Below are 24,446 nucleotides of genomic sequence, written 5' to 3'. Positions count from 1 at the left end.
TTTTGTTTTTGCAAAGCTAGAAACATATTTTGTAATCAGCCGGCTGAAAAAGAACATTTTCACAAACCAACAGCGGTGTCAACAAACATCATTTTGAGTTCACAGTGTGCACAGTGCTCCTTTTCGTGTGGCACAATAAACTAAACATTCGGGAGTTTTTAGCTTGCAAAACAGTGGGTGTTTTTTTTTGACCTATTCCCCAGAAGTCCTTTCAGCGGTGTTCAATTGAACAGCATCCTCTGTTTATTTGGATACGGCGGTAGAGCTTGTTATAGCCAGATAAAAGGTTAACTTGTTATTGCATAGAGGCCAGTTAATGTGCAGTTTAAAGGAGTACATGCGTATCCCCGTCGCAGCCAAATCACATGGTAGCCCAGTTAAGTATATGTTTCCCCCGAGCTGCTCTGGCACGGCCGTCATGGTCTGAGGGTGGTTCTGTTTCATTCCTGGACTGACCATGTGACCGATCATAACGCGGTGTATTTTTGACTGTGCACAGGATTTGGTGAGAATTGAAGACAATGTTGCACGGAATGTTCCATCTATTACCTAGTCAGGGAATAATTTGCATATTTGTTGGGGAGATTGTTACATTTGATGTCATTTTTCATTATAGGAGTATGTAAATCAAAAACTGTGCAGCGGCATATGATTTTCAGATGTCTTGCGTTACGAAAAAAAGGGGTGTTTGTTCCTCATGCTTCGTCAAGGTTCTCTTGCTTCACGTGTTCTTCAGAGGTTTGTGCCACATGGACAAAGTTGCCCAACAAGCGAACATACTAATTAGGATTCGATCCCTTTTTTTTCGTGCGCTTCACAAGGAGTCCATATTTAGAACCCTGACAACAATTCCAAAATATTTTGACAGGACGTTTCATTGCGATGTTGGTGAGAGGCCGAAAAAAAAAAAAAAAAGAAGAGGGATTTGGGGTAGAATATCAAAATATCAAAAAACCCATAATCATAGTACAGGCCAAATTACCCAGCAGCATTTTCTCACATTTTTGAGGCCTCAGCTGAGACGGCGGAGGGAAACGGTTCTCCCAGGCGCTATCTGGCAGGAAATGTCGAAGGTGGATGGTGCAGACATGTCTCCAATTCTGCCGTCTACCGAGACCCGTTTTCAACCACAGACATCCATCTTTACATGTTAACGTCTCCTGCGCTGCTACTAGTCCGACTCCAAAACACAGAATGACAGAGAGAGAGGGAAAAAAGATCTATCGCCCCAAAACTTCAGTCTTTACAAGGATTATTCTGTCAAACTTGTATGCTGTATGGTCATATTTGGTATTTGCATGACACAAACTCTTCACCATGAGCAGAGGAGATAACTTTGTGTTTTTAACACGAATGCTAAATGACTTATCTTCGGGCGTTGCTGCGTGATTTGTGGTGCTGTGTTGTGGCGTGCCATCTTTCCGGGTCATTCCGGTGACGGTAAACCGATTAATCGCAGCCTGAGCGGCGCTCCAGGACGCTCTGCGCCTGCTGAGCTGACGGAAATCTGTCAAGAAGTGGATGGAAACAAAAGAGCTCACCGGGTGCTGATTCCCATAATGGGCTCTGGCTCGGTAGAGCAGCAGAATTTGGCAAACGTCTGCCATTATTTTGAAAATCTGTGCGCAGCAACTCCAAAATGTGGCATCAACACAAGCTGCTTAAAGGTGTTTTACAAGACGTCTTGTTGAGAGGAAACTTGAAGATCAGACCTGGGACAAGTCTGTCTCTCTCTCTCTCTCTCTCTCTCTCTCTCTCTGTCTATGTCTCTCTCTGTCTCTGTCTCTCTCTGTCTCTCTCTCTCTCTCTCTCTGTCTATGTCTCTCTCTGTCTCTGTCTCTCTCTCTCTCTCTCTCTCTCTCTCTCTCTCTCTGTCTCTGTCAATCTCTGTCTCTCTCTTTCTCTCTCTCTATCTCTCTCTTTCTCTCTGTCTCTGTCTCTCTCTCTCTCTGTGTCTCTCTCTCTCTCTCTTTCTCTCGCTCTCTCTCTCTGTCTCTCTCTGTCTCTCTCTTTCTCTCTCTCTATCTCTCTCTTTCTTTCCTCTTTCTCTCTCTCTCTCTCTCTCTCTCTCTCTCTCTCTCTCTCTCTCTCTCTCTCTCTCTCTCTCTTGTTTATGGAAAGTTGTTTGCAGCATCTCTGAGCTAACAACTTGTGCAGATAGCTGGAGACTTTGGCGGCTGCAGGGTCCGAGGCTGATCTCAACATCTGGAATCAGCTGCAGGCAAATCAGATTTGTAAGCCTGTGCTCAGCAACGCACACGTTATGCCCCCGTGGAAGAATTCTGAAACAATATGATTTCCAACAGAGCCACACAGTAACATACTTTTGCCACTTAGTGTTTATGGAATAGCTTTAAGTGGTTGAAGAAAACATATTTTGATGTATCTGGCAGCTGGTCAGGCGTGAGCTTTTGGCAGCTGAATTTATCTTTTTATAAGAACCAACCAGTTTGAAAGCATTCTCTAAACAATTCACTTTCAACAATTCGCCAGAAGCTTTATATATATATATATATATATATATAGGTGGCTGTGATGGTTTATCTATTAATGAGCCATCACCAGGGAGAGCTTCTTGTTATTGTTGTGTTTTTGTTTATTGATTTGGATAATCATCTATTCTATTCATGGCTTAGTTTATACTGATGTTGTTTGGGTTTTGAGGATTTGATTATTGAATTTCACACCATGTTTTGTGCGTCTCTTGTTTATTTTCTTTAACGTTGAAGATCTTGTTGGAAATAAGTGGTCTCCTTGTGAAATGAAAGAGATAAACTCATAACATTAACTTATGTCAGGTTGTATCATCTGTACGTCTGCACAGTCGTGCACATTCTCGTATTCTCTGCTTTTCTCGTGCGTTTAGATATTTAGACGTCTGCATCTGTGTGAGTTAGTGTCTTACGCTCGTCGCCCCGAGTTCGTGTGAGTCTGCATGCGGTGCTTGAGAGTGTCCTCGGGACGCATTGACGTGCACCGTGCTCGGTCACGTTTATTAAAGGGAAAGGCACAGTAAATCCCTCGGCCCAGGCCTATTATGGCGGATACGGCCGCCTAGGAAATCCCATGTTTTTCACATCCCTCCAGCACATCGCTCCACTGTTTGTACTCGGCCTTTTGACTGGTGGGTGAGGGGAAGTTTTTTTTGGGGGGAGGGGCTAAACGGCCGCTTAGCAGATAAATAATTTTAATGACCATCCCTACTTTAAAGCAGGATCTTTTAGTCTCCTAAATGGCTCCCATGGATCTGGTGCATAAACCCTCTTGACTTGATTAATTGAATAATGGTCCGTCGATCTCGTTTTGAACAAAAACAACACAGAGCGTATATCTATTCATCTCTGGCATACAAAATAGAAATTTTAGAGCGAATGAAGTCCTGTACGCACACTGATAGCGCGGAGTCAAAACGTGGCCGGGGCAGCGCTAGATCACCGTCCAACACTTGCCATAATAAATCTTTAATAGGGTCCATTTCTGAAGGCTTCAGCCAGTCTGCAGTCTAGTGGCAACACAAGACTTAGCCAAATAAAATATCAGGTTCCTCAAGTGAACTTTAACAGAGCAGTAACATTCGGAGATTAGCTCTTTAAAAGAAAAAAAAAAACTGTGCAGCAACAGTGTGCAGCTTGCGGAGTTTTTTCCTATCGCCTGGTTTCTCTTTTCCCCTCCCTGGTACACTTTAACAATAGCTCCATCTGAGTGTTTGTGTAAATAGCTTTGGTAAGTAATGGGGGTTTTAGAAAAAGGGGAAAAAAGCTGGTGTGGGTTGGAAGACTGGCTTTGCAAAATCCACTTTTTTTTAATGATGTTTATTTGCAGGTTTTCTCTGAGGACTCTGGTTAGCACTTCAAGTTCCCTCAAAGCCGTTCTCACCAGACCTCGCTGTAGCCGTTCGCTAACTGGCTTTTCTACTTAAACTCGCAGTACGTTAGCCTGCGTGTCAATATTTTTCTCTCCTTAGCACTTCTCCCAATGTCATATTTCAGATTTATGCGGCCGACGCGTGAACATTACAGAGTTGTGTTATGAGCGGGTGACCGTGGTCTGCTGGTGATGCTCCGTTGACCTAGGAAAGTACAGAATGTTCCACAGATGCATTTGCTTTTATTAATAGGGATTTCCAAAACTAAATTCAACAACACAGCAAATAAAAGCACCATTGTAAAAAAAAAAACAAAAAAAAAAAAACACAAAAGGCACATCACTTCATAAAATTTCACCACAGGCCCTAAAATATGAGGAAAAAGCAGCGCTTGTAGTCTGTCGATATGCTTCCCTTGCCTGCCTGCAAACCGCCAAACCCTATCCGTAACATATGGGGAAGAAATTATGCAAAAAGCAGTCAGACGCGGCACTCCATAAATAACTGGAAAGCAGTATAGCATTAGATTTAATTTGTCGAATGCCTCTGAGAGTGCCGTATTATTAGAAGATATTCTTTTCCCCTTCATACCGGCCGCTTTGAGTGTTCTACTCCGATATCCCTTTCACTCTCTTGCTTGTTAAGTGTGAGAAAACCTCTGTTTGCTCTGTTATGTTTGGCAAACTGCGCGCTGGGACAGCTTCGCACCCTGCACTCAGCTCCGCCGAGGCCATTCATGGGTGCCGGACGGGGTCGCATTAAAAGAAGCTTTGTTGCAAAGCAACAGGTTCTCAGAGGCAGAAAAATGTCAATTTTGCCTTGATGGAGGCCAATTCTATCTCCCCCCCCCATCCCCTCTGAGTAATGATGTGTTTTATTTACGCTGCCCCTTAAGAGCACAATCCAGCCGCAGTCCATAAACCGTAATAACCGTTTAGCCTTAAGCTTCAGGCTACAGATGGGCTGTCTCATAAATTTGCACATTCATCCGTCTTCCCTGAGTCAACCTGTCCCGGACTGGAATGAATCCGGTTGTTTGGACATCCCAGCTCCGCCGTTGTTTGTCGAAGTTCGATAAAACATCAGTCAATCATATGCTGCAGGAAGAGATTATCTCTTGTGCCAGCAGAGACACTCAAACCCGCTTCTTAGCACGGCTTAGCCTGAGCAACTCAGGGCGACCCGCAGCCTTTCCCAGGAGGTGGGTGCTGCTGGTTCCTTCAAATCAACCCCCCCCCCCCCCCCCCGCGAGGCTCCCGCAGCAGTGTGCGCCCCCATAGCAGCTGCAGCGGTCAGAAAACAGATCTCTTAATCGTCACTAACACGTGTATTTGTACCCCCTCCGGTTGGGAGAGTATGGCCACGCCACCTTCTTGGAGGTTAATGTGATTTGTCCGGTGGTAATGTACACTAATAAGGTGCTTAGACTCTGCCATATGTTTATGCTAGACAATACTTTCCGGGGTTGAGAGGCTTACAGAGAAAACCGTCTGTGGATCTGTAAGATGGAAGAGGAGGCAACAGATGGTCAGCTGGTCTCGTTTAGTCTCAGGGTCCTGAAAGCTTGTTATTTATCTTTGGGGTTATTCTGGGTTCTCCAATATTATTTTTTTATTTCTCCGAACGAGATCCACGCCCGAAACAAACCGCTCAGATTCAGCGATGAAATATTAGCACGCGGGGATTGAATGTCGTTCCCGGGCCGCCGGTTGGACGAGCACTTTTAAGTTCTTGTGAAATATCAAACAGAGGGCTCGGTTCTGGGTTGTCACTGCCCCGTCTGTGTCCTTTTTCCAGATCTGAAGGGAATGTGCTGCGTTTAATTAAATGGTAATGGTGTTTTTTTCGAGATTCAATTAAAGCTGGGAGGGGATCCTCGTGTGGCTCGAGCGTCCCGACGGATTCAGTTGCTTTGTGGGAAAGGAGGCGCGCTGACGCCAGCGTCCCTCTACTGTAACGGCTGCTCATAGGATTTAAAGAAAAACAGTTATCTGAATACCATCAGTCTGATGTGTTCCCATGGAGAATACCCCTCAGTCTTCGGAGACGGGGTTATCAACGGGATTTAGCTCGGATTTATCCGTTTGTGGTATCCACGCCGCTTCAGAGCTCAGTGACTCCAGCGCGGCAATCTAGGGCAAAACCACCCCGTGGAACCGCGGTACCACAAGGTCCACTATTTTCTTTACTGATTGAGAGAGCATGCTTCTCTGGCTCCAAACCCCATGTCCTCGTGTGCAATAATAACCAAGATGAATTTGGATCAAATGTACACACACACACACACGTACTCGTCTGGACTGTGAGCGCTGACTGGCATTTGCTTCCAAACAACTTTCTTTTTCTTTTTTTTTTTTTTTGCGAGCCAAATTGCGCGTGTAAAAGCAACACAGTTTGCTTTTCAAGCGATGGCGTTGATAACTCTTCAAGGCGCGGTAAATACAGATGAAGTGAGGCCGTAATCACCGGGAGAGAAGTGTTGGGTTGCGGCAGTTTGCTTTCCTAAGTAACCAAAGATTAACCCCTGAAATAAGATTATGCTTCATGGCACAAGCTCCAGACAGCGGTGAGGTAGTGCATTGATTGCCTTATCTGTTTGGCCAACGGGTCATCTACAAATCACAGGTCTCTGAGCGTGATGGTAATGCAAACACCAGTTCTCTGCTGTCTGACACCGGGTATGGTTTTGAATCTCAGTCGTTTGTATCTTTTGTTGACCGTTGAGCCGCGTGGCTTCGTTTCATGACGTCAGTGTCACACAACAGGCAGATGAAACGGGTTCCGTTCCTGTCTGGGGACGGGTCTGTGGACGGGTCTGGGGACGGGTCTGGGGACGTGATTGGACCAATGGAAAAAAACACTTTTCTAACCACAGTGCATGTCAGCTGCCGGTAGGTTTCCACCAGCTCTCTTTCCATGGCAAAATGATGTCATTTGTCATATAGCAGTGAGCCTGATTACGCACTGCCAAATTTAGGCATATTTCCTCGCCATATCCCCCCCCCCCCCCCCACTCTGTTTGAGCCACGGCGCACGAGGTGACGCCCGCCTCGACTGTAGCCGTCTCCATCATTGACCCTGACACTCTTCCCTCGGCTTTTCCCAGATTCCAGCACAGACTGTTTGGAGGAGGTGCTGGCATTGTCTCAGCACTCTTGCAGAGCATTCCTCTCCTGTTGAGTCACTCCCCCCCCCCCCCCCCCCCCCAAAAAAAAGGAGGAAGGGCATGGAGATTGTTTTTTACATCACAAAAAGTCCGTTTTTCCTACTGTTACAGGTACGGAGGAAAAAAATGTAAGAATCGGAAACAGACTCAGCTGCGATGTGGACCCCGTAATTTAGCAGCAGCAGCAGCAGCCGCCGTATGCATCTTAAGAATGTCTCACCCTCGCCTCAACTATTTGAAACAACTGTCATTTACATACATTTGCATACCTGCCAGGATATAGTGTTCCTTGATGACTAAATCTGTCGGCCCACGCGATGTAACAAGATAGATCTGAACTATTTACACATTGGAAAGCAGGTTTTGTGGAGGGGTAGGGGTGAGGGGGGGGGGGGGGGGGGGGGGGTGAGGGGGACAGCTGCCAGGGGTTATGCGATATGAGTGAGCCCCAGGAGGCTAAGAAGGCACGTCCTGAGGCTGCACGGAGGCGCACGATGCTGTGAGAAGTGATACACCAAGAAAAGACGTGAAAAATGCCCCGTTTGAAGCAACGGCTGTCGACGACGGCGGCGGGGGTCAGCGCGGGTTCAGAGTCACGCAGAGGAGCGTCAGGGGGGCTTTAGGTGGCGTTTGAGGCTTCACCGAGGGGGGGGGGGGGGGGGGGGGGGGGGGGGTGTCTTTGCTCCTTGCTTACTGAGGATTAGCTCGGGGAACAGTGTCCTGTGCCTCGGAGGCCCCTGTAGCGCTCGGTGGCAGACGCAATGCAGGTCAAAAGGTCACGCGGTGGAGGCAGTAAACAGGTTGTGACATCACATCCTGTGCAAAAGTGAAACGCCTGGAAGGGGGGCAGTGTGCTCCACACACACACACACACACACACTGGGCTAGCCTCGTAGCTTGGCCTGCTTCCGCTCTTGGTCGGGGAAACAATGCTTTTGAAAACTGCACAACTGAAGGCAGTTTGAGTTCAGAAAAACATAGCAGCTGGCTTGATGCTCAAAAAAAAACCAAATATGTTCTTCATTCCCTCCGTCTCTTGGTGGGAGCTAATGGCGTTTGTACACAAAGCCACTTAGCTGGAGTATCAGCCCGCTCAGAACATCTTTGATCAACAACAGTCTTAGTGAGCCGCCGACTGTCAAACACACTTTGCCCCGGCAGCAGCAGCTCCGCTGTGATCCGGTGATACGGACACCTTGCCGACTTGGGATCGCATCCCAATTAAGAGGATCAGAGCTTCTCTAATCTGTTCCCATGACAACCTCACCGAACGATGACTCGTGTCAATCCAATCAGGTTGCGCACTTGAACGTGTGACGCCGCGGGCTCAGGCGGGATTAGACAGCTGCAATCAAGTACGAGGCTGACTGAGTAATCCTGCTGACTGCATTTTGTTCGGGACACTTTAGCCACACGTTGCGGTCGTTTGATTACGTAACGGCCCCGTGAGGACGCAGTATGGACTGCATGCTGCCATACTCTCATACCACAATTTACATTTTCCGCTCGGATTGTGTTTCCGCCGCCGCTAATTTTTTTTGCATTCGACACCAAATTTGTTGTCGTCTTGTCCCCCTGTATAAATCGCCGGTGATTTTGGAGTAATTTGTTTATAAGCAGAGTTCTCCTCATTGCAAATATTTGTCAAGGTGGAAATACATAATCACCTGGAAATGTAACATTGCCTATATTTGGTTATAAACAAGATTCTCAACAAAAAAAAAAGTCTCAGCTGGAGCTGCAGAGCACATGACTCATTTTGGTAATGAGTCACGAAAGATTAGTGTCTTATGGTTTCTGTTCCTCCTTTGGGATGAAACATTTGTTTACTGTTACCTCTGTTTGTGCCATTTATTTTGCTTCTGGAATCCAGCTCTGTTTATTCTAAAAGCCCTCGTCAGCCACTTCTGTTCTGACCAGAAAACCTGGATGCATGTCAAGCTTAAGGTCGAATGTCTGTTTATTATCACAAAGCCAGGCAGCGAAGTGATGTTACAGTAAACTATCTCAAATCTCATTTTGTTGAGGAATCCCCCCCCTGCCCTCCCGAAAGAAGCCGCGGTGGTCTCCAAACCCCACAATAATGTTCAAACTTGTTGATCCTCTTAAGGAAATTCTGTTTCTCCTCTCTGCCCACGGGGAGGTCACAGTTCAGTGTCAGCGATTTAGCAGCAGCCGCAGAGCTTGTGGGGGGAATTTCATTTCTTTCCCAAGGACACTTCTTCAGATGGTTCGGACACCGTTTGTCCTACCCTGCCGACCCGTCTCACTCCCAACGCGTCAAGTACCGAAGCTCCGTCGGTGCCCCTCTGCGCCTTATACCGGTGCATTGAGATACACTGTAGCATCTGTACGAGCAGCCCTATGTAGCCCAACTCCAACGTAAACCCACCTGAGTCATTACAAGATGGCAAGAGCCACTGACGTAGATTGAATAGCGAGGAAAGTCTGCGCAGGACGGTTGGGTCAAGCAAACGCAGGACTTTCACCCAGGCGACCTCCGTTCATGTCCCGTGTGAAACCAACTCCACGTTGAGTCATTTTACCCTAGTTTTGTAACTTCCGGACTTTACTAACACCAGTTATGTAACAAGCGTTCTTATTTTAACCCAAACCACAGTCATGTCACAAGCCTAAGTAGAGTAAGTAAACCTGAAAACTAAATTGAACTGACGTTGGGGAGTTTATTTTGAAAACAGACTGGATGCATGTAACAAGCATAAACTGTACATTTATTTTGAAAAGACACAATATAAAAAAAGTGTGGCTCTCTGTACCTGTTTACCTCAGAATTATTTTTGGTACCAACCAAAATACGTCTACCCCTGAGTTTTTGAAAATTGTCAAGTGACCATCAAGTCAGACGGATTCATCCGCTGGGGACCATGAATATCTGTACCAAAGTTAATGGCAATCCATCCAATAGTTGTCAAGAAGTCTGACACAAAGTGTTATCGCTTTAGTTAAAATCCCTAATATCTAACGCCTGGACAATGAGTGTCAATGTGTCTAAAAGCAAAAAAGGTTCTCAGTGATGTTCAGGTTCCTTTTAGTTTGGTGACGTAGACTCATGTATTGTCTGCCGAGGGAAAGACAATCCATCTGACTTCCAAATGAGAAGAGTTGGCACCATATCTGGTGAGCGTGTTTCCCTGATTTGATACCATTTCGAAGATAATCCGCGCTGTCTGAGCAACAGATCCGTAGTGTCCCTCAGGCTTTCTCTTCTGACCCTCCGCCCCCTCAACACCCTCTGTTTTTTTTTTCCTCAGATTCCTCGTGTTTAGATTTTTGCACAGCTCCGCATTGGGAGAGAATTTTTTTTGGTGGCCGCCGTCCAAGTGTTTTTTTATTATCTCTTATTAATCCAGGCCCCTACGGTACGCGAGTTCAAGCATCTGATGTTTTCAACAGCTGAGAACACAGGCTCCGGGGACACGGGCTCGGGATCCTGGGTGTTTGTATTTGGGTGTATTATAGTTGACACGTTCACATGGATTCCTGAAGAGAGCCGCAGGAGGGAACGACTACAAGTTAGAGGTGGGAACAGAGCCTCACGCCGCTCGCAGATCTCAGCTTTTCTCAATTCTCAGGTGCTCCCGGTCCTTATAAACAATGTAAATACATGCAAATCATTAAGAGCTCAAAATACCACCATGCCGTTTAAAGATGTCCCCGAATCCCACATTGTGACTTTCAGACTGAACTTGTGTTTATGCTTGGAATATATATCAGGCAGTGCAGCGTGCCTTTTAAGGGTGGATTATAAAGGCCAGCTCAAGCAAGGCAGATGTCTGAATCTTTTTTTTTTTCTTCTGCATTGCGGCTCATTTTCATCTGCTATTGATTTAAATCCATTCCTCCCCCGGGGGCCCAGCGAGCCCCGTTTCGTCACCCGCTCAGGGAGAAAACCGGTTAGATTTTTGCTGAAAATAGCACTTCTCCCTCACTCAGATTCCACAGACTAACTCGCTCAGTGGAGTGCACCTTAAAATAGATACCTCGCTGTGGAAATGAAATCTATGAGTGTCCAAGACCCCAGGAAGGACGCCTGAAAGCTTTGGTTTCAGAGACATTGAGCCCTTTTGATGTGCTCTGCGCTGCGTTGATGTGGCAGTCTGACCGATGGAAACCCAAACCGGTGGCCAGAGAAATTTTGCCTGCATTAACGCAGCAGGAATACCGTGGCTGAACTCTCACGGGGGAATGAATTGGTTCAATGTGAGCCTCGCTGCAGATGACAAGTCATGTGCAATAAGTCTCCGTGTGTCTAAAGTCAAAAATGGGAGTCTTAATGTCGCTCACATGTTACTGTTTCCCCCCCTTTACCAGCTCGCTGTGGCACGAAAAAAAAAGGGAGTTCCTAATTCTGTCTCCGTGTTCAGGTCTGTCATGTGAATGGAAAGTGTAATGAGTTGCTTCTGTCCTGGCCGGCGAGGCAGTTTCTCCTTCACTTCTTTTTAGTGTGCTCGCTGGAGGAAAAGCTAACTGCTGTTGTCACTGAAAGTTGTTTTTTAATTCTTATTCTTATTCTTCTCTCACCTCCAGGTTCTCCGTCTCTAAGCGGAACGGGGACGGTGACGGTTGTGGTGGACGACGTGAACGATAACGTCCCCGTGTTCACCTCCTCCTCCTTCCACACCACCGTCATGGAGAACGCCCCGACGGGGGCCGATGTGCTGCTGGTCAACAGCTCCGACGCAGATGTGGGCGTCAACGGTGTGATAAGGTACGCTCGGGCCTCCTGCTTCTTCTCTGGTTCCTCAGGTTCAGAGCTTTCATTTTCACTTTTAGAAAAGACTTTTCTGTGGTATTCTTTTTGAGAACTAAATGCCTTCACTTTGGAGGATTTTCCTTCTAATTCTTTTGAAAACATTTGACCCAAATAAAAGTGTCTTACTATAATAATAAACTTTATTTTAATATCACATCTCATACAAACGAATCAAGAGAATTAAACGTGAACGTAAGTTTAACATGCACTATTAATATTACGCTACCGAAGATTCTCTCAATTTACCGGCAGACACCAGTTCACTACCGGTCTCCATTACACTGATAAAGAATATCTCTTTGTCTCTTTCTTTTCTTGTTTTGCTTTCATAAGATAGGTGAGACAGAAATGTGTGACGACACGCAACAAATGCTCCCGGCCGAATTCAAACTTGGGACATTGTGGTTCATGACCCCCCCCCCCCCCCCCCCCCCCCTCGGTCTCTGGCGCACTCTAAAGCTCTTTCAATCCAATTTATTTCTAAGAATAGGTCAGACTGGGGTAGTTATTCTGGTCATCCAAGGTGCGAAGGGGTTGCGAACAAAAATATCTGCACAAATAAATACAATCTTAAAATAGTCTGAATGTGAGATTTTATGTCTTTTCCTGAACATGCTTTAAAGCTCCTCTTTAGATTTCATTAAGAAAAATCATGCACCAGGAATGACCTCATAGTTTTGATTATTTTTTTCCAGTGACTTCTGAAGGAAGGATTTATTATTTATTATTATTTATTTTAATTTTGACTTTATTTGACAGATTAACGCAGGAATACAATATTTTCTTTTTGCTATCCAGAGGAGATCTGTGTAGTTCCAGTAACTCCAGCGAGTAATCAGGTCTGCTTTACTTTGCTTTGATTCCCTGGTGTGCAAATATCCTTTCAGGGCCGTAGGACTGGGTTTTGGCTTTCCTCACGCCTTCACTGAAACGTTTTACCTCATCACCCAGCTTTGTGAAATTCCAGGCCGATGTTGCAATTGTTGACAGGAGTTAAGAAGCAGAGAGCAGAGTTTTTGTCAACACTCAAAGTCATTGTTCGGGCCGCGATTCTCAAGCCGGACCTCAGCTTTTTCACACTCGCGGACCCCTCCATTGGGGGGGGGGGGGCGTGTAAGAGCTTCTGGCCGGTCTCTCTCAAGCCGGACACTGACTTAAGTCCGACCCGTCCTCCCTCCTCCGTAACCCCACTGGGTGCACATTGGGGGGGTGCCGCAGTGCGCTCCAGTTTCCCAAAACATGATAATGAGGATGTTAATTGTCTATGACAGCATGAGTTGTGCACATCGGGGGTTCGAGGGGATTCGAGGCCCTTAACGGAGACCAGAACTGGTTACTTTCGGTTATTAGTTTGCTTCTCGAAGCCCATTAAATACAAGTCCCAAACCTGGACTTGTCTCTGGACAGTGTTTCGGATCTTTGGACAGTTTATGTTGTTGATGGTGTCCAAATAAGCTTTGCATCCTCTCTGCTCTCACACAGTGTTCTGTAATTTGTCGTCCCATCTCTGGAGGGCGTTGCTTTTTCAAGGAGCCTTTTCAAAATATGCACTGGTGTGTACATGTATGTGTCAGTTTACATTTACGTCTGGGTCCTGCTGGGGAAACATGATATTAGTTTGGAAGCCAAAGACTGTGGCCCCTCAGTCCTGAGCAGTTGCATGTTATGTGGTCTTTTATTCGTATTGTTTGTCATGTATTTTTTATTTGAGTTCTCCAGCCTGAACCACAGTGGCTCTCTGTGAGCAGTGGAGCAGAAAACAGTGGCTGCATCCGATACAATGTGAAGCTGGATGCTTAAATCAGTTAACCAACCGAACTGATGTCAAGCCAGTACAATGTGGTGGCCATTATTGGGCATATTTTGCTATTAAATGTGCTTTTGTGAAGCTAGAAACAGTGCCCTCTATAGACCACATCATGACAGTACTGAGCAAGAGCCTTCAGTCACTCTCAGTGCAACAAACGATATGTTCAAACTGTTTAAATGTTTTAGGAAAATGGCTTATGTGACACCTGACGGTCAGTTTTTGTATTAGAAACACTTGTAATAACACAATTTACTCAGTGTAACAAAAGATGTGCACATGATACAGGAACTGAAGTAGCTCCATAGCCACTGAAAAGAAGTAATTTTGAGTTTTTTAAAAACTGAAAGAGTGATTATGTGTAATTTCATACTTTTTATTGTCCTTTCACTACGTAATAACTTATTTGGAACACAAAAAAAACACATAAATATATGCAGGTGCAGTAAAAAATAAGGTTGTATATTGTCTGTTATCGTTTTCACCAATGAGCAGATTATAGTTAGAGCAGTTTTTGGAAGGTTTTCACTAATACAAATTGAACTTTCCATCTGCAAAGACAGAGAAGATTGATTTTGCATTAGACCTGAGTGTTGGGATTTAGTGTATTTGCATTTTTCCGGACGGGTAGAGACAAGTAAAAGCAATCAAAAGAAAATGACTGCATCTAATCACCGCATTTTGGCGGAATATTCATCAGAAATGACTTTACTGACAGAATCGATTTCGGTTATCTTGCCTCGTCAAATTCACAAAGCTTTCACTGAAACTCGTCCTCCTTTTTCTTTCCCACAGCTACAGTCTGACCGGAGGACACGGCCAGTTCTCCATCAACCCGGCTACAGGACAGATTATCACCAGCTCCCTGCTGGATCGAGAAGACAGAAACAATTACCAGCTGCTGGTTGTGGCAACAGATGGAGGACAGCCCCAGGGCCTGTCCAGCTCCGCCACCGTGTCCGTGACGGTGGCCGACATCAACGACAACCCTCCGCGATTCCACCACCACCCCTACGTCACCCATATACCCGCCTCCACTGCAGCAGGTCAGTACATGCCTTTGAAGACACCTGGTTTCACTGTTGCTGTGCTCCTGCACCAGGTTCAGTTAATCTGTCATCAGAAAGGAGCCTTCTGCTTTTGTTCAAACATGGCATCCAGTTCAATAGATATATGTCCTAAATTTTGCATACTCAAATTGATTGAAGAAGAACACATAACATATTGAAATAAGGCTTTATTTTTACAAGAAATAACTCTTATCATGTACATATTTTATGCAGATGTGTGCATCGTCAGCATCTTTAAAATAAAGACAAATTGTCATAAAAACTCATTTGTGTCTTTAGGGTCCCTGGTCTTTGCTGTTACTGTCACCGACGAGGACTCAGGCTCCAACGCCCAGCTGCACTACTCCCTTATAGGGCGCAACTCTGAGAAGTTCAAGATCGACCCCGTCAGAGGTGCCATAACCGCCAATGAGAAGCTAACCGGAAGCTCAGAAGTCACCCTTACGGTTCGCGTAAAAGACGGCGGAGCTAACCCCAAAACGGACACGACCACCGTGACCGTCCGCTTCGTCACTGGAGGAAACTTCCCCGTCATCAAACTGAAGGAGCGCACGTTCACGTTCCCGGAGAGCCAGCCGACCAACCACGTCGTCACGACGGTGACTGGGTCCTCTATGAGGGGCGGCCCGTTGTCATATTACATCGCCAGCGGCAACCTGGATAACGCCTTTCATATTGACCAGCTATCGGGCGAGTTGTCTGTCAGACATCCCTTAGATTATGAGCACGTTCAGAAATATGTTCTCTGGATTGAGGCCAGAGATCAGGGCTTTCCACCTTATTCCTCTTATGAGAGAGTGGAACTAACAGTGCTGGACGTGAATGACAATCACCCAGTGTTCGATAAGGATCCCTTCCACGCTGAAATACTGGAGAATCTTTCGCCTCAGCGGGTGCTGATGGTCTCCGCTGTCGATCTGGACAACGGGCCTAATGGACAGCTTGAATACGCCATCATTGATGGCAACAAGGAGAACAGTTTCAGCATGAATAGAGCGACTGGTGAAATACGAACCACCAGGCCTCTGGACCGGGAGAAGGTGGCTCAGTACACTTTGAAAGTCAAAGCCACCGACCGTGGGTTGCCACCCAAAAACACAGCGGTCAAAGTGCTAATCAACGTACTGGATGTGAACGACAACGCTCCAAGGTTTTCCAAGATCTTCAGCGCTACAGTTGCTGAAAATGCCCCAGTGGGTTACACTGTGACCAGGGTCACCACCACAGACGAGGACGCTGGTTCAAATGCCATTAGCCGATATTCAATCACAGACACCAGCCTTCCATTCAACATCAATCCAAACACAGGAGACATAACAATAAGCAGGCCACTCAATAGAGAAGACACAGGTCATTATATTGTCAAAGTGTCTGCCCATGACTCTGGCTGGACAGTAAGCACAGATGTCACTATATTTATTACGGATATTAACGATAATGCCCCCAGATTTAGTCGTCCCTCATACTATCTGGACTACCCTGAGCTCACGGAGGTGGGCTCCCTGGTCACACAGGTGTCTGCCACAGATCCTGACGAGGGTTTCAACGGCAAAATCTTCTATTTCATTCGGTCCCAGTCAGAGTTTTTCCGAATCAACGCCAGCTCTGGAGAGATATTTGTTAAGCAGCAGTTGAAATATCAGAACTCGACGGGTGCTAGTAGCATTAACATAAACCGCCACAGTTTCATTGTCACAGCCTCAGACCGGGCAGTCAAGCCTCTGATGAGTGAGACGACTGTGATTGTGAACATTGTAGACAGCAATGATAATCCACCTGAGTTTGATTCGCCTAGCTACTTTACTCCCGTCACTAAAAGTGTCAAGGTTGGCACCAGGCTGATTAGAATTGTAGCTCACGACAAAAAAGACTTTGGCCTCAATTCTGAGGTTGAGTACTTGATAACAGGAGGAAACAGCTCTAGTAAATTCAAGCTAGATAAAACAAGTGGCTGGATTACTGTTGCCTCCTCCCTCACATCTGATATGAATAAATATTTCCTCGTTGACATCACAGCGAATGACAGAGGAAATCCTCCTTTGTCGTCGCGAACGTCCGTTCGAGTTGCAGTCACGGAGGAAAACCACCACACGCCTGAGTTCTCACAAAGCCAAATCTCAGCTACCGTACCTGAGAGCCTCGTTGTTGGAACGGCAATAAGGACTCTGTCGGCCAGAGACAAAGACAAAGAAATGAATGGCCTTATCACATACAATATTACTTCAGGCAACGACAAGGGTCTGTTTTCGCTTAATAGTAAGACGGGCGTGTTGTCCCTAGCTCGCCCTGTGGACTTTGAAGAGAAGCAACAACATGATCTTCGAGTTTCAGCCACTGATGGTGGTTGGATCGCAAAAACAAGCTATGTCTCCGTCACAGTACATGTGACCGATGTGAATGACAACCCTCCTGTGTTTGATCCCGACGAGTACTTCCCCATCGTGCAGGAGAATGTTCCCAGTGGCACCACTGTGGTCAAAATGAACGCCAAGGACCGCGATTCGGGAGCCAACGCAGTCATGGCTTATGTGATACAGTCATCAGACAGTGACCTCTTTGTTATTGACCCGAACACGGGCACCATCACCACCCAGGGCTTCTTGGATTATGAGGCTAAGCAGGTCTACCATTTAACAGTGAAGGCCTTCAATGTCCCAGACGAGGAGCGCTGCAGCTTCGCCAATGTCAACATTCAGCTTAAGGGAGCCAATGAATACGTACCCCGCTTTGTCTCAAAACAGTACTACTTTGAAATATCTGAAGCTGCTCCAAAAGGCACAGTGGTCGGGGAAGTGTTCGCCAGTGATCGAGACCAAGGAGATGATGGAGTGGTTTACTACCTCATTTTTGGGAAGAGTAGAAAGAAGGGCTTTGGCATCAACAGGAAAACAGGCCAGATTTATGTCACAGGTACTCTAGACCGTGAGAAAGAGGAAAAGATTTCACTGAAGGTGTTGGCAAAGAACGCCGGAAGCATCCGGGGGGCAGATATTGACGAGGTGTTTGTGAACATCACAATTCTTGATGCCAACGACCCTCCTGTTTTTACCCAAGAACTGTATGACGTGCAGGTTAGTGAAGGCCTATCGCCTGGTGGTCTTGTTACCTTTGTGAGTGCTGAGGACTCAGACTCTGTCCCGAGCTGGAGCCGATTTTCATACTCCATTGCTCCTGAGTTTGATAAAAATGTTTTCACCATCAACCCAAAAACTGGCCAAGTGTCCGTGGCTGCAGAGCTTGACAGAGAAACCACTCCTGTGTATAATCTTACAGTTCTTGCTGTGGATACTGGAACACCTCCTGCAACTGGAAGCACCACCCTGATTGTGAATCTGGAAGATATCAATGATAACGGTCCAACATTGACAACCGCCTATGCCGAGGTAATGGAGAATCAGAGAGCTGGCATTGCCGTTACAACACTAACAGCGTCTGATACGGATCTACCACCAAACCAAGGCCCTTTCCTATTCAGCCTTCTCGGTTCTGGCTCTGCAAACAGCTACTTCAGCCTAAGTCCAGCTGGAGTGTTGACGACCAGTCGGGAGATCGACAGGGAACAGATTAGCGACTTCTACCTCTCTGTTGTGATCAAGGACTCTGGTGTGCCTCAAATGTCCTCCACAGGAACAATTCACGTCAAAATCAACGATCAGAACGACAATCCCTCAGAGCCGAGGTCCATGGAAATCTTTGTCCACTACTTTGGGAACATGTTTCCTGGAGGTTCTTTGGGAGATGTCAAACCCCAAGACCCTGACATTCAGGATAGATTCCACTGCTCCCTTATTCCCCCATCCTCCGGCCTGTTTAACATCCCAACTGGAACGTGCAGCCTCAACTCTAAAGCCCGCTCAACAGATGGAACTTTTGAACTAACCATCCGCAGCAGTGATGGCGTCCACGGCTCAGTCAGCAATACAGCCCGAGTCCTCTTCATGGGTTTCACGAATGCCACAGTGGACAACAGCATACTAATTCGACTCCACTCTCAAGGAGTCAAAAGTTTCCTCACCAACCACTACCTCAGCTTCCTACGCATTGCCAACTCTCAGCTAGCAGGACTAGGCACCGGGGTGCTGCTTTATGGAGCATTTGAACTCAACAATCAGACTTTCCTAATGGCAGCTGTGAAACGAGGCCACGGACAATATGTCAACCCCAGTGGTGTGGCTACATTCTTCCAGAGTATCAAAGACATTTTATATAGACAGAGCGGGGTGCAAATAGATGCGGTGGACCATGATCCATGCACACGCAACCCGTGCCAGAATGGAGGCAGCTGCAAGAGGCGTCTCAGTGTCGGGCCCGATATGAAGACAGAAGAAAGTGTCCCAGTGATCCTTGTTTCCAACCACCCCCTGCAGCCCTATGCCTGCAGCTGCAGGCCAGGATACACAGGAGCGCTGTGCGAGACAGACATCAACGAGTGCCAGCCATCGCCCTGCCACAATGGCGGCACCTGCCACAATCTGGTGGGGGGTTTCTCCTGCACCTGCCCTGAAGGTTTCACCGGGATGGCCTGTGAGAGGGACGTCAACGAATGCCTTTCCAATCCCTGCAAGAACGGGGCGCTGTGCCAGAACTTCCCCGGCGGCTTCAACTGCCTCTGCAAATCCGGCTTTGCAGGTACTACACACGAAGGAGTCACATTTTATGTCCGACCACACAGTCACCGTGCTAGACTTTTTTTTTTTTTTTTTGGGGGGGGGGGACATGTGGGGACACACACTCACACAATAATGTACTCAAGCACATATGGCTTTGGGTCCAAGGAAAATATTTGCTTCTGAATGTTTCCAAGAGGTGTTGTAGCCATAGCATACAAGCATGGCTGCCAAAGACAGTTTGTTTTTTGGATTACTAGTTGGGGGGTATCAGCTGTGATGCATATCACCCTGCCATGTTTGCTTTAATAAAAAGGATGATTCGAAGCTGACCCCTGTCGGGACTTGAGTGTAGACTCCATACACAGCTCACCAGTATCGCGTTTCATTGTGTGCCTTCATGTGCATGCAGCTATGACCACACACAGATACAGTTCTAATCCAACTGTACACACAAGGATTTCTTAATCAAGTTTTTTTCATTTGGCTCTGTTTTGAGTTGTGTGACAAATGAGCGGCTTTATGAAAGATCCAATCAGGCCGTTTCATTTGGAAATGTAATGAATACGCTGCGTTATTACCCTCGATAAAATGGGAGTGGATTTTAAGTGGAATTACTTAGAACAGTCATTTCCATCCTGCATGTTGTCCAGCCGCTGACTTCAGCATCTGAAAGACATTTTCAAAGCGGGCCGTGGCAGGCGATTTGCCTCAAGTCAAGTCATTACTGTCCCTTTTTATTATGACGATAGAAAATGACCACAAATCTTTTAGATTTCATCAAGATAAATGACCCTCATGAAGAAATGCACCTATTGACTTACAGTAGTTTGCATGCCCTCACAGTGAACTCTATATTTCCTGTTTTCCCCGCCTGGTGTTTGGCAGCAGAATCAATCTCCATTAAGCAACTTGTCTCAGGATTTACAACCTAAAATATATTTGCAGAAGTTCATTGTCAGTTTTTTTGTTGTTTGTTTTGTGCCATGCCTGGATCATTTACTGTCTTATTTTGTATTATCAGTGTCACATTCCTTATCATGATGTTAGCATGTACATTGCAACTGTTTGTCTTTCTGCAAACAAAAAAAAACAGCCTCGTCCAAACGTTATTTGATCTTGCAGCGAGTTTGAAAATCAAATTATTCTTAGTGAGAAAAATTCTGCCAATTGAGTGAGATCATTCATTTTTTTCCTATGAAAGGTTCAAGATGTTTTGGATCAAATGATGTCATCTTGGACAAGTGATTTCTATTCCATAATAGCATCACTTGTGTCAAGAAACATTTTAGAATAAGAGAAAATGCACTAAAACAGATGAAAATACATCTTCAGATTATACATTTGATGGTTGTTTCAACGAAAACTATTTCTTTAAACACGCTACAACTTCAAATGATTTGTTGGAGCCCAGATTTCTTTCTTTTTTTGCAGTGTATTTCTCAGCTGTGAGGTGATGAAAGGCCTGCATGACTTGGCCTGTGGGGGAAGTGAACTGTGTTCCCCTCGGGTTTTTCCTGTGTTGTCTGCCACCTCATCCATTTTAATTTGTGTTGTTCTGTGAACCCAGGCAAAACGTGTGATTCCATCATCAATCACTGTGAGTGTAACCCTTGTTTTAATGGCGGCTCCTGTCAGAATCGGGTGGATGGATATTACTGTCATTGTCCATTTGGTAAGTAATGGTAGGAAACTTTTCAGGGTATAAGCGAGCCTCTGTAAAGTGGGAAACAAGATGTTTCAGTCGTGCAGTCTCCCAAAAGAAAATTATGATATTATTATTAACCCATGATTTAAATGTGGACACTGACATTTCATTTTGTCTCTCCATTTGTCATGATTTGAATTGTTGCTATCATCAAAAGGCCTCCAATTTGGGCAAAAATAACTTTTCAAGGAGCCAAGATTATGACCTGACAGCATTTAACTCTGCTTTGTTATTACTAAATACAGAACTTGTTATATCGCTCGATAAAGATTCTGTTTTATCTGTAGATATTTTTATCACAGCAGCACCGTGAATCATTCATTGGCTTCCTCTCTGATTCCTCTTTTGGTTTGTTACTGTCCTCAGGGGTTTTCGGCAAACACTGTGAACTTAACAGCTATGGCTTTGAGGAGCTCTCCTACATGGAGTTTCCGTCTCTGGATCCCAACAATAACTACATCTATATCAAGTTTGCTACCCTGAAGAGCAACGCGCTGCTCATGTACAACCACGACAACCAGACCGGAGACAAGGCGGAGTTCCTGGCTCTGGAGGTCTTCGAGGGACGGATGCGCTTCTCCTTCAACTTGGGAAGTGGAACTTATAAATTGATGACCATGATAAAAGTTTCAGATGGGCAGTTCCACACAGTCATCGCCAGGAGAGCTGGGATGGTAAGCACGGCTATTTAAATCGTAGAAATGATCTCGCGTGTTAAACGTTTTTCATCATGCATTCATGAAAAATGTAGTGGTTTAATAGTTCTTATGGGTTTACCAGCAAAAACATTCATGGTATGGTCTTACAACGTGTGCTGCATTATCAATAGTGTTTATGTCTTGGGCTTTTATAGCTGGAACCTGCATCCAAATGTGGCCTTATATTCTTTTTTTGCACCATCAGATGAGAATTAACTCCCTCGAAAACCACGGGTAGCTCAGCTTATGGTTTTCACGGTTTGTAATTATACTTTATTGCTCGTTGTGATTTACAATACGGGGATCCAAAATGGCTCTGAAGGTTGAAACTCTGTCTCCTGTGCTCTGAATAAGAAGGCTTCTCCCTGCCAGCAATGCAGTGGCAAGGAAAGAGTTGGAAAAAACCCCCGACCAGGCCCTGTCAAAGCTTCTATAATGTAGCTCTCCTGCTGGACTTCAAATCTGTCATTTCCCACCGTGCGCCGAGAGTTTCATAGGAAGCTGGTAAAATCGTTAAATTGTCAGTTTTGAGACGGTGCAGAGTGACGGGATGGAAAGGAATACAGCACACGTCGAGACCTGCGATTCTGTCCGCATCTTGTGCCCAGCGAGTGTTATGCAGAGTAACGGCTCTCGAAGAATGAGACAGCGATATAAAGGGAACCCGCACACTGTGTTTGCAGAAGGTGCTGTGGGTCATTTCGGTGGTCAGCCTCGAGGTCCGTCTCCTTCTGCCTGCTGGATTCTGAACGCAGGCAGAAACCACGGATACGGTCGCGCACTGCTTCATCTCGAAGGCTCCAAGTAATCAGAGGGAGCAGAGAGTTCACAGATTCCGTTACAGTCGTAATTATACGTCGTCGTCGTCCGAAACCGTTTAATTGTCAAACTGGTTTGACAGTTTGTCTCGGCACAGTGAGTTTCACAACAGGAGCTCGTGTTAGGGTCAGAACAAAAGAGCAGTTTGCCTATGTGTCTAATAAGAAATGTGTTTGCTGATATGCATGACATTAGCAGAGGTTTCAGTTGTGCCGTTTGAACCCGCCTTCATTGATTTATTCTTTGTTGGTCATGGACTCGGGAGGACTGCAACAAGCTGTAAGCCCAACATTGATTGGGGGAAAATATCTGTGGGTCCTAAAAACCAAAATAATGAGCTGAAAGACGTTATACATACTCATTTAATCCATTGGTGATATACATATCAGTGTGGCCAACTCTTTTTTTTTAATGAAAGTAGATAGCATTAGTTTAAAACGTTGCTAAAAGTCACCAGGAGAGGAAGAAACCCTGTGGACTCTGAGGTAATGAATCACATCCCTCTTTTATTCATTCAGGCGCTGTGATATTTGTGCATATCCAAAACCCTGTTGACATCTTTCAAAAATGTTTAAAAGTGTGTTTCTCTTTCCAATCTGAAATCAAGGCTTTTCTTCTGGGCATGCATCTCTGCAAACTGTTGGCTGTAGTTGTTTGGTGGTTTTGTGTACGGCGCACAGAGCTCTAAAGCAAGAGTCAACACATCCCTCGGGTCGTAATCGTGAAATTGCTCCTTCCGCTATAAGGCTTAATTCAGATTTTCCTAAACGGAATATGCTGTTTACATGAGCCACATCAAATTCAGAATATTGTCATATTCAGAATAACAGGAAAATATTAGTGTGCATGTAAAAAGAGTCAGTGAGACGTTTATTGATTATGCAGTGTTTAAAGGCTTTTTAAAATGTCAGTGGCTCTCAACATGGGGCCAACAGCTCATAGCTCACAGTGCTAACTGTGGCAAAAGTGTTGACAGAGCTAACGGTATTCTCCTGAGGGGGAACCGGAGGGTATAGGCGCCTCGCTTATCGGCTATAACCTCCATGTGAGAGCAGTGCAGTTGTTGTCATTCAATGGGTACATTCAGTGTTTTCTCACTCTTCTTCACATCCGGGTAGCTGAGATGTCATTTTTGCAATGCTGCGTCTCAAAATCTGCGGAAATATAAAACAAAACTATCTGCATGGCTGTGTACCACAGCGCAGAGTAGGAGAATAGTACATTCTCAGTAAATCACAGCTGAGAACATCTAATCAGAGAGCTCAGCTATATTATCTTCAAATCAGGCTTTTAAAGAAGTCTTCTATGAATGAGGTTTGCAAATTAGGACTCGCTGTAGCTGATTAGCACCAGCAGCTAATCATGACGCCTTTGATTAGGTGAATTATTTGTCCTAGAAACCAGCGAAAAACCTCGGTTCAGTGTCCGCACCACAACAAAGAGCAGCGCTCCCTCCATTATGTTAGTCACGGGAAAAACAATGATCTCCAGAGGCGCTTCCTTCACATTTCCTTCGATGATAGCCAAGCACGAAAAAAAATCTTTTAGTGTTACATTCGGTTTTAATTTCCAAGGGGGGTTTTCTTGAGATACATATATTCTCCACCGCAGTGTGAGGCCCTCGACAGTGAGAGCAGTGTGTTCAAGTCGTGGCTGTAGCGCCTTTGATCACAGGCAAAGACGTTAATGAAACATTCATGTGGTCCTGAATCTCTTTATGGCGCTTCAGAGAGTCACGAATGTGTTCGAGACAAGCGAGTCCTGTTGTTCCTCGCCCCGTTGTGTGTTTAACGTCTATGTTCGTGTCTATGTGTCGAACTCGAGCGTGCTGTGAGCGAGAGTGTGTGTGTGTGTGTGTGTGTGTGTGTGTGTGTGTGTGTGTGTGTGTGCCTGGTGGGGTCGTGCTCTCCTGGGTGATTTGTGTCTGAGATC

At 45.7% G+C, this 24,446-nt stretch overlaps 1 protein-coding gene across 1 annotated transcript in view; it reads left to right on the top strand.

The window, feature by feature from the left end:
• fat4 (FAT atypical cadherin 4) overlaps positions 1 to 24,446 on the top strand; it is a 101,333-nt gene that overhangs the window by 62,705 nt on the left and 14,182 nt on the right. The window contains exons 7-11 of the mRNA XM_068715310.1: positions 11,580 to 11,760; positions 14,408 to 14,658; positions 14,962 to 19,311; positions 20,860 to 20,964; positions 21,364 to 21,671. Coding sequence (XP_068571411.1) covers positions 11,580 to 11,760; positions 14,408 to 14,658; positions 14,962 to 19,311; positions 20,860 to 20,964; positions 21,364 to 21,671 — 5,195 coding nt within the window. The remainder of the gene's footprint in view (positions 1 to 11,579; positions 11,761 to 14,407; positions 14,659 to 14,961; positions 19,312 to 20,859; positions 20,965 to 21,363; positions 21,672 to 24,446) is intronic.

The sequence above is a fragment of the Cebidichthys violaceus genome, unplaced genomic scaffold (assembly GCF_023349555.1).
Source record: "Cebidichthys violaceus isolate CVI_PGR_0920_01 unplaced genomic scaffold, fCebVio1.0.p SCAF_2, whole genome shotgun sequence".
Classification (NCBI taxonomy): Eukaryota; Metazoa; Chordata; class Actinopteri; order Perciformes; family Stichaeidae; genus Cebidichthys; species Cebidichthys violaceus.
The sequence above is the reverse complement of the archived record's forward strand: the minus strand, read 5'-3'. Positions and strand labels throughout refer to the sequence as shown.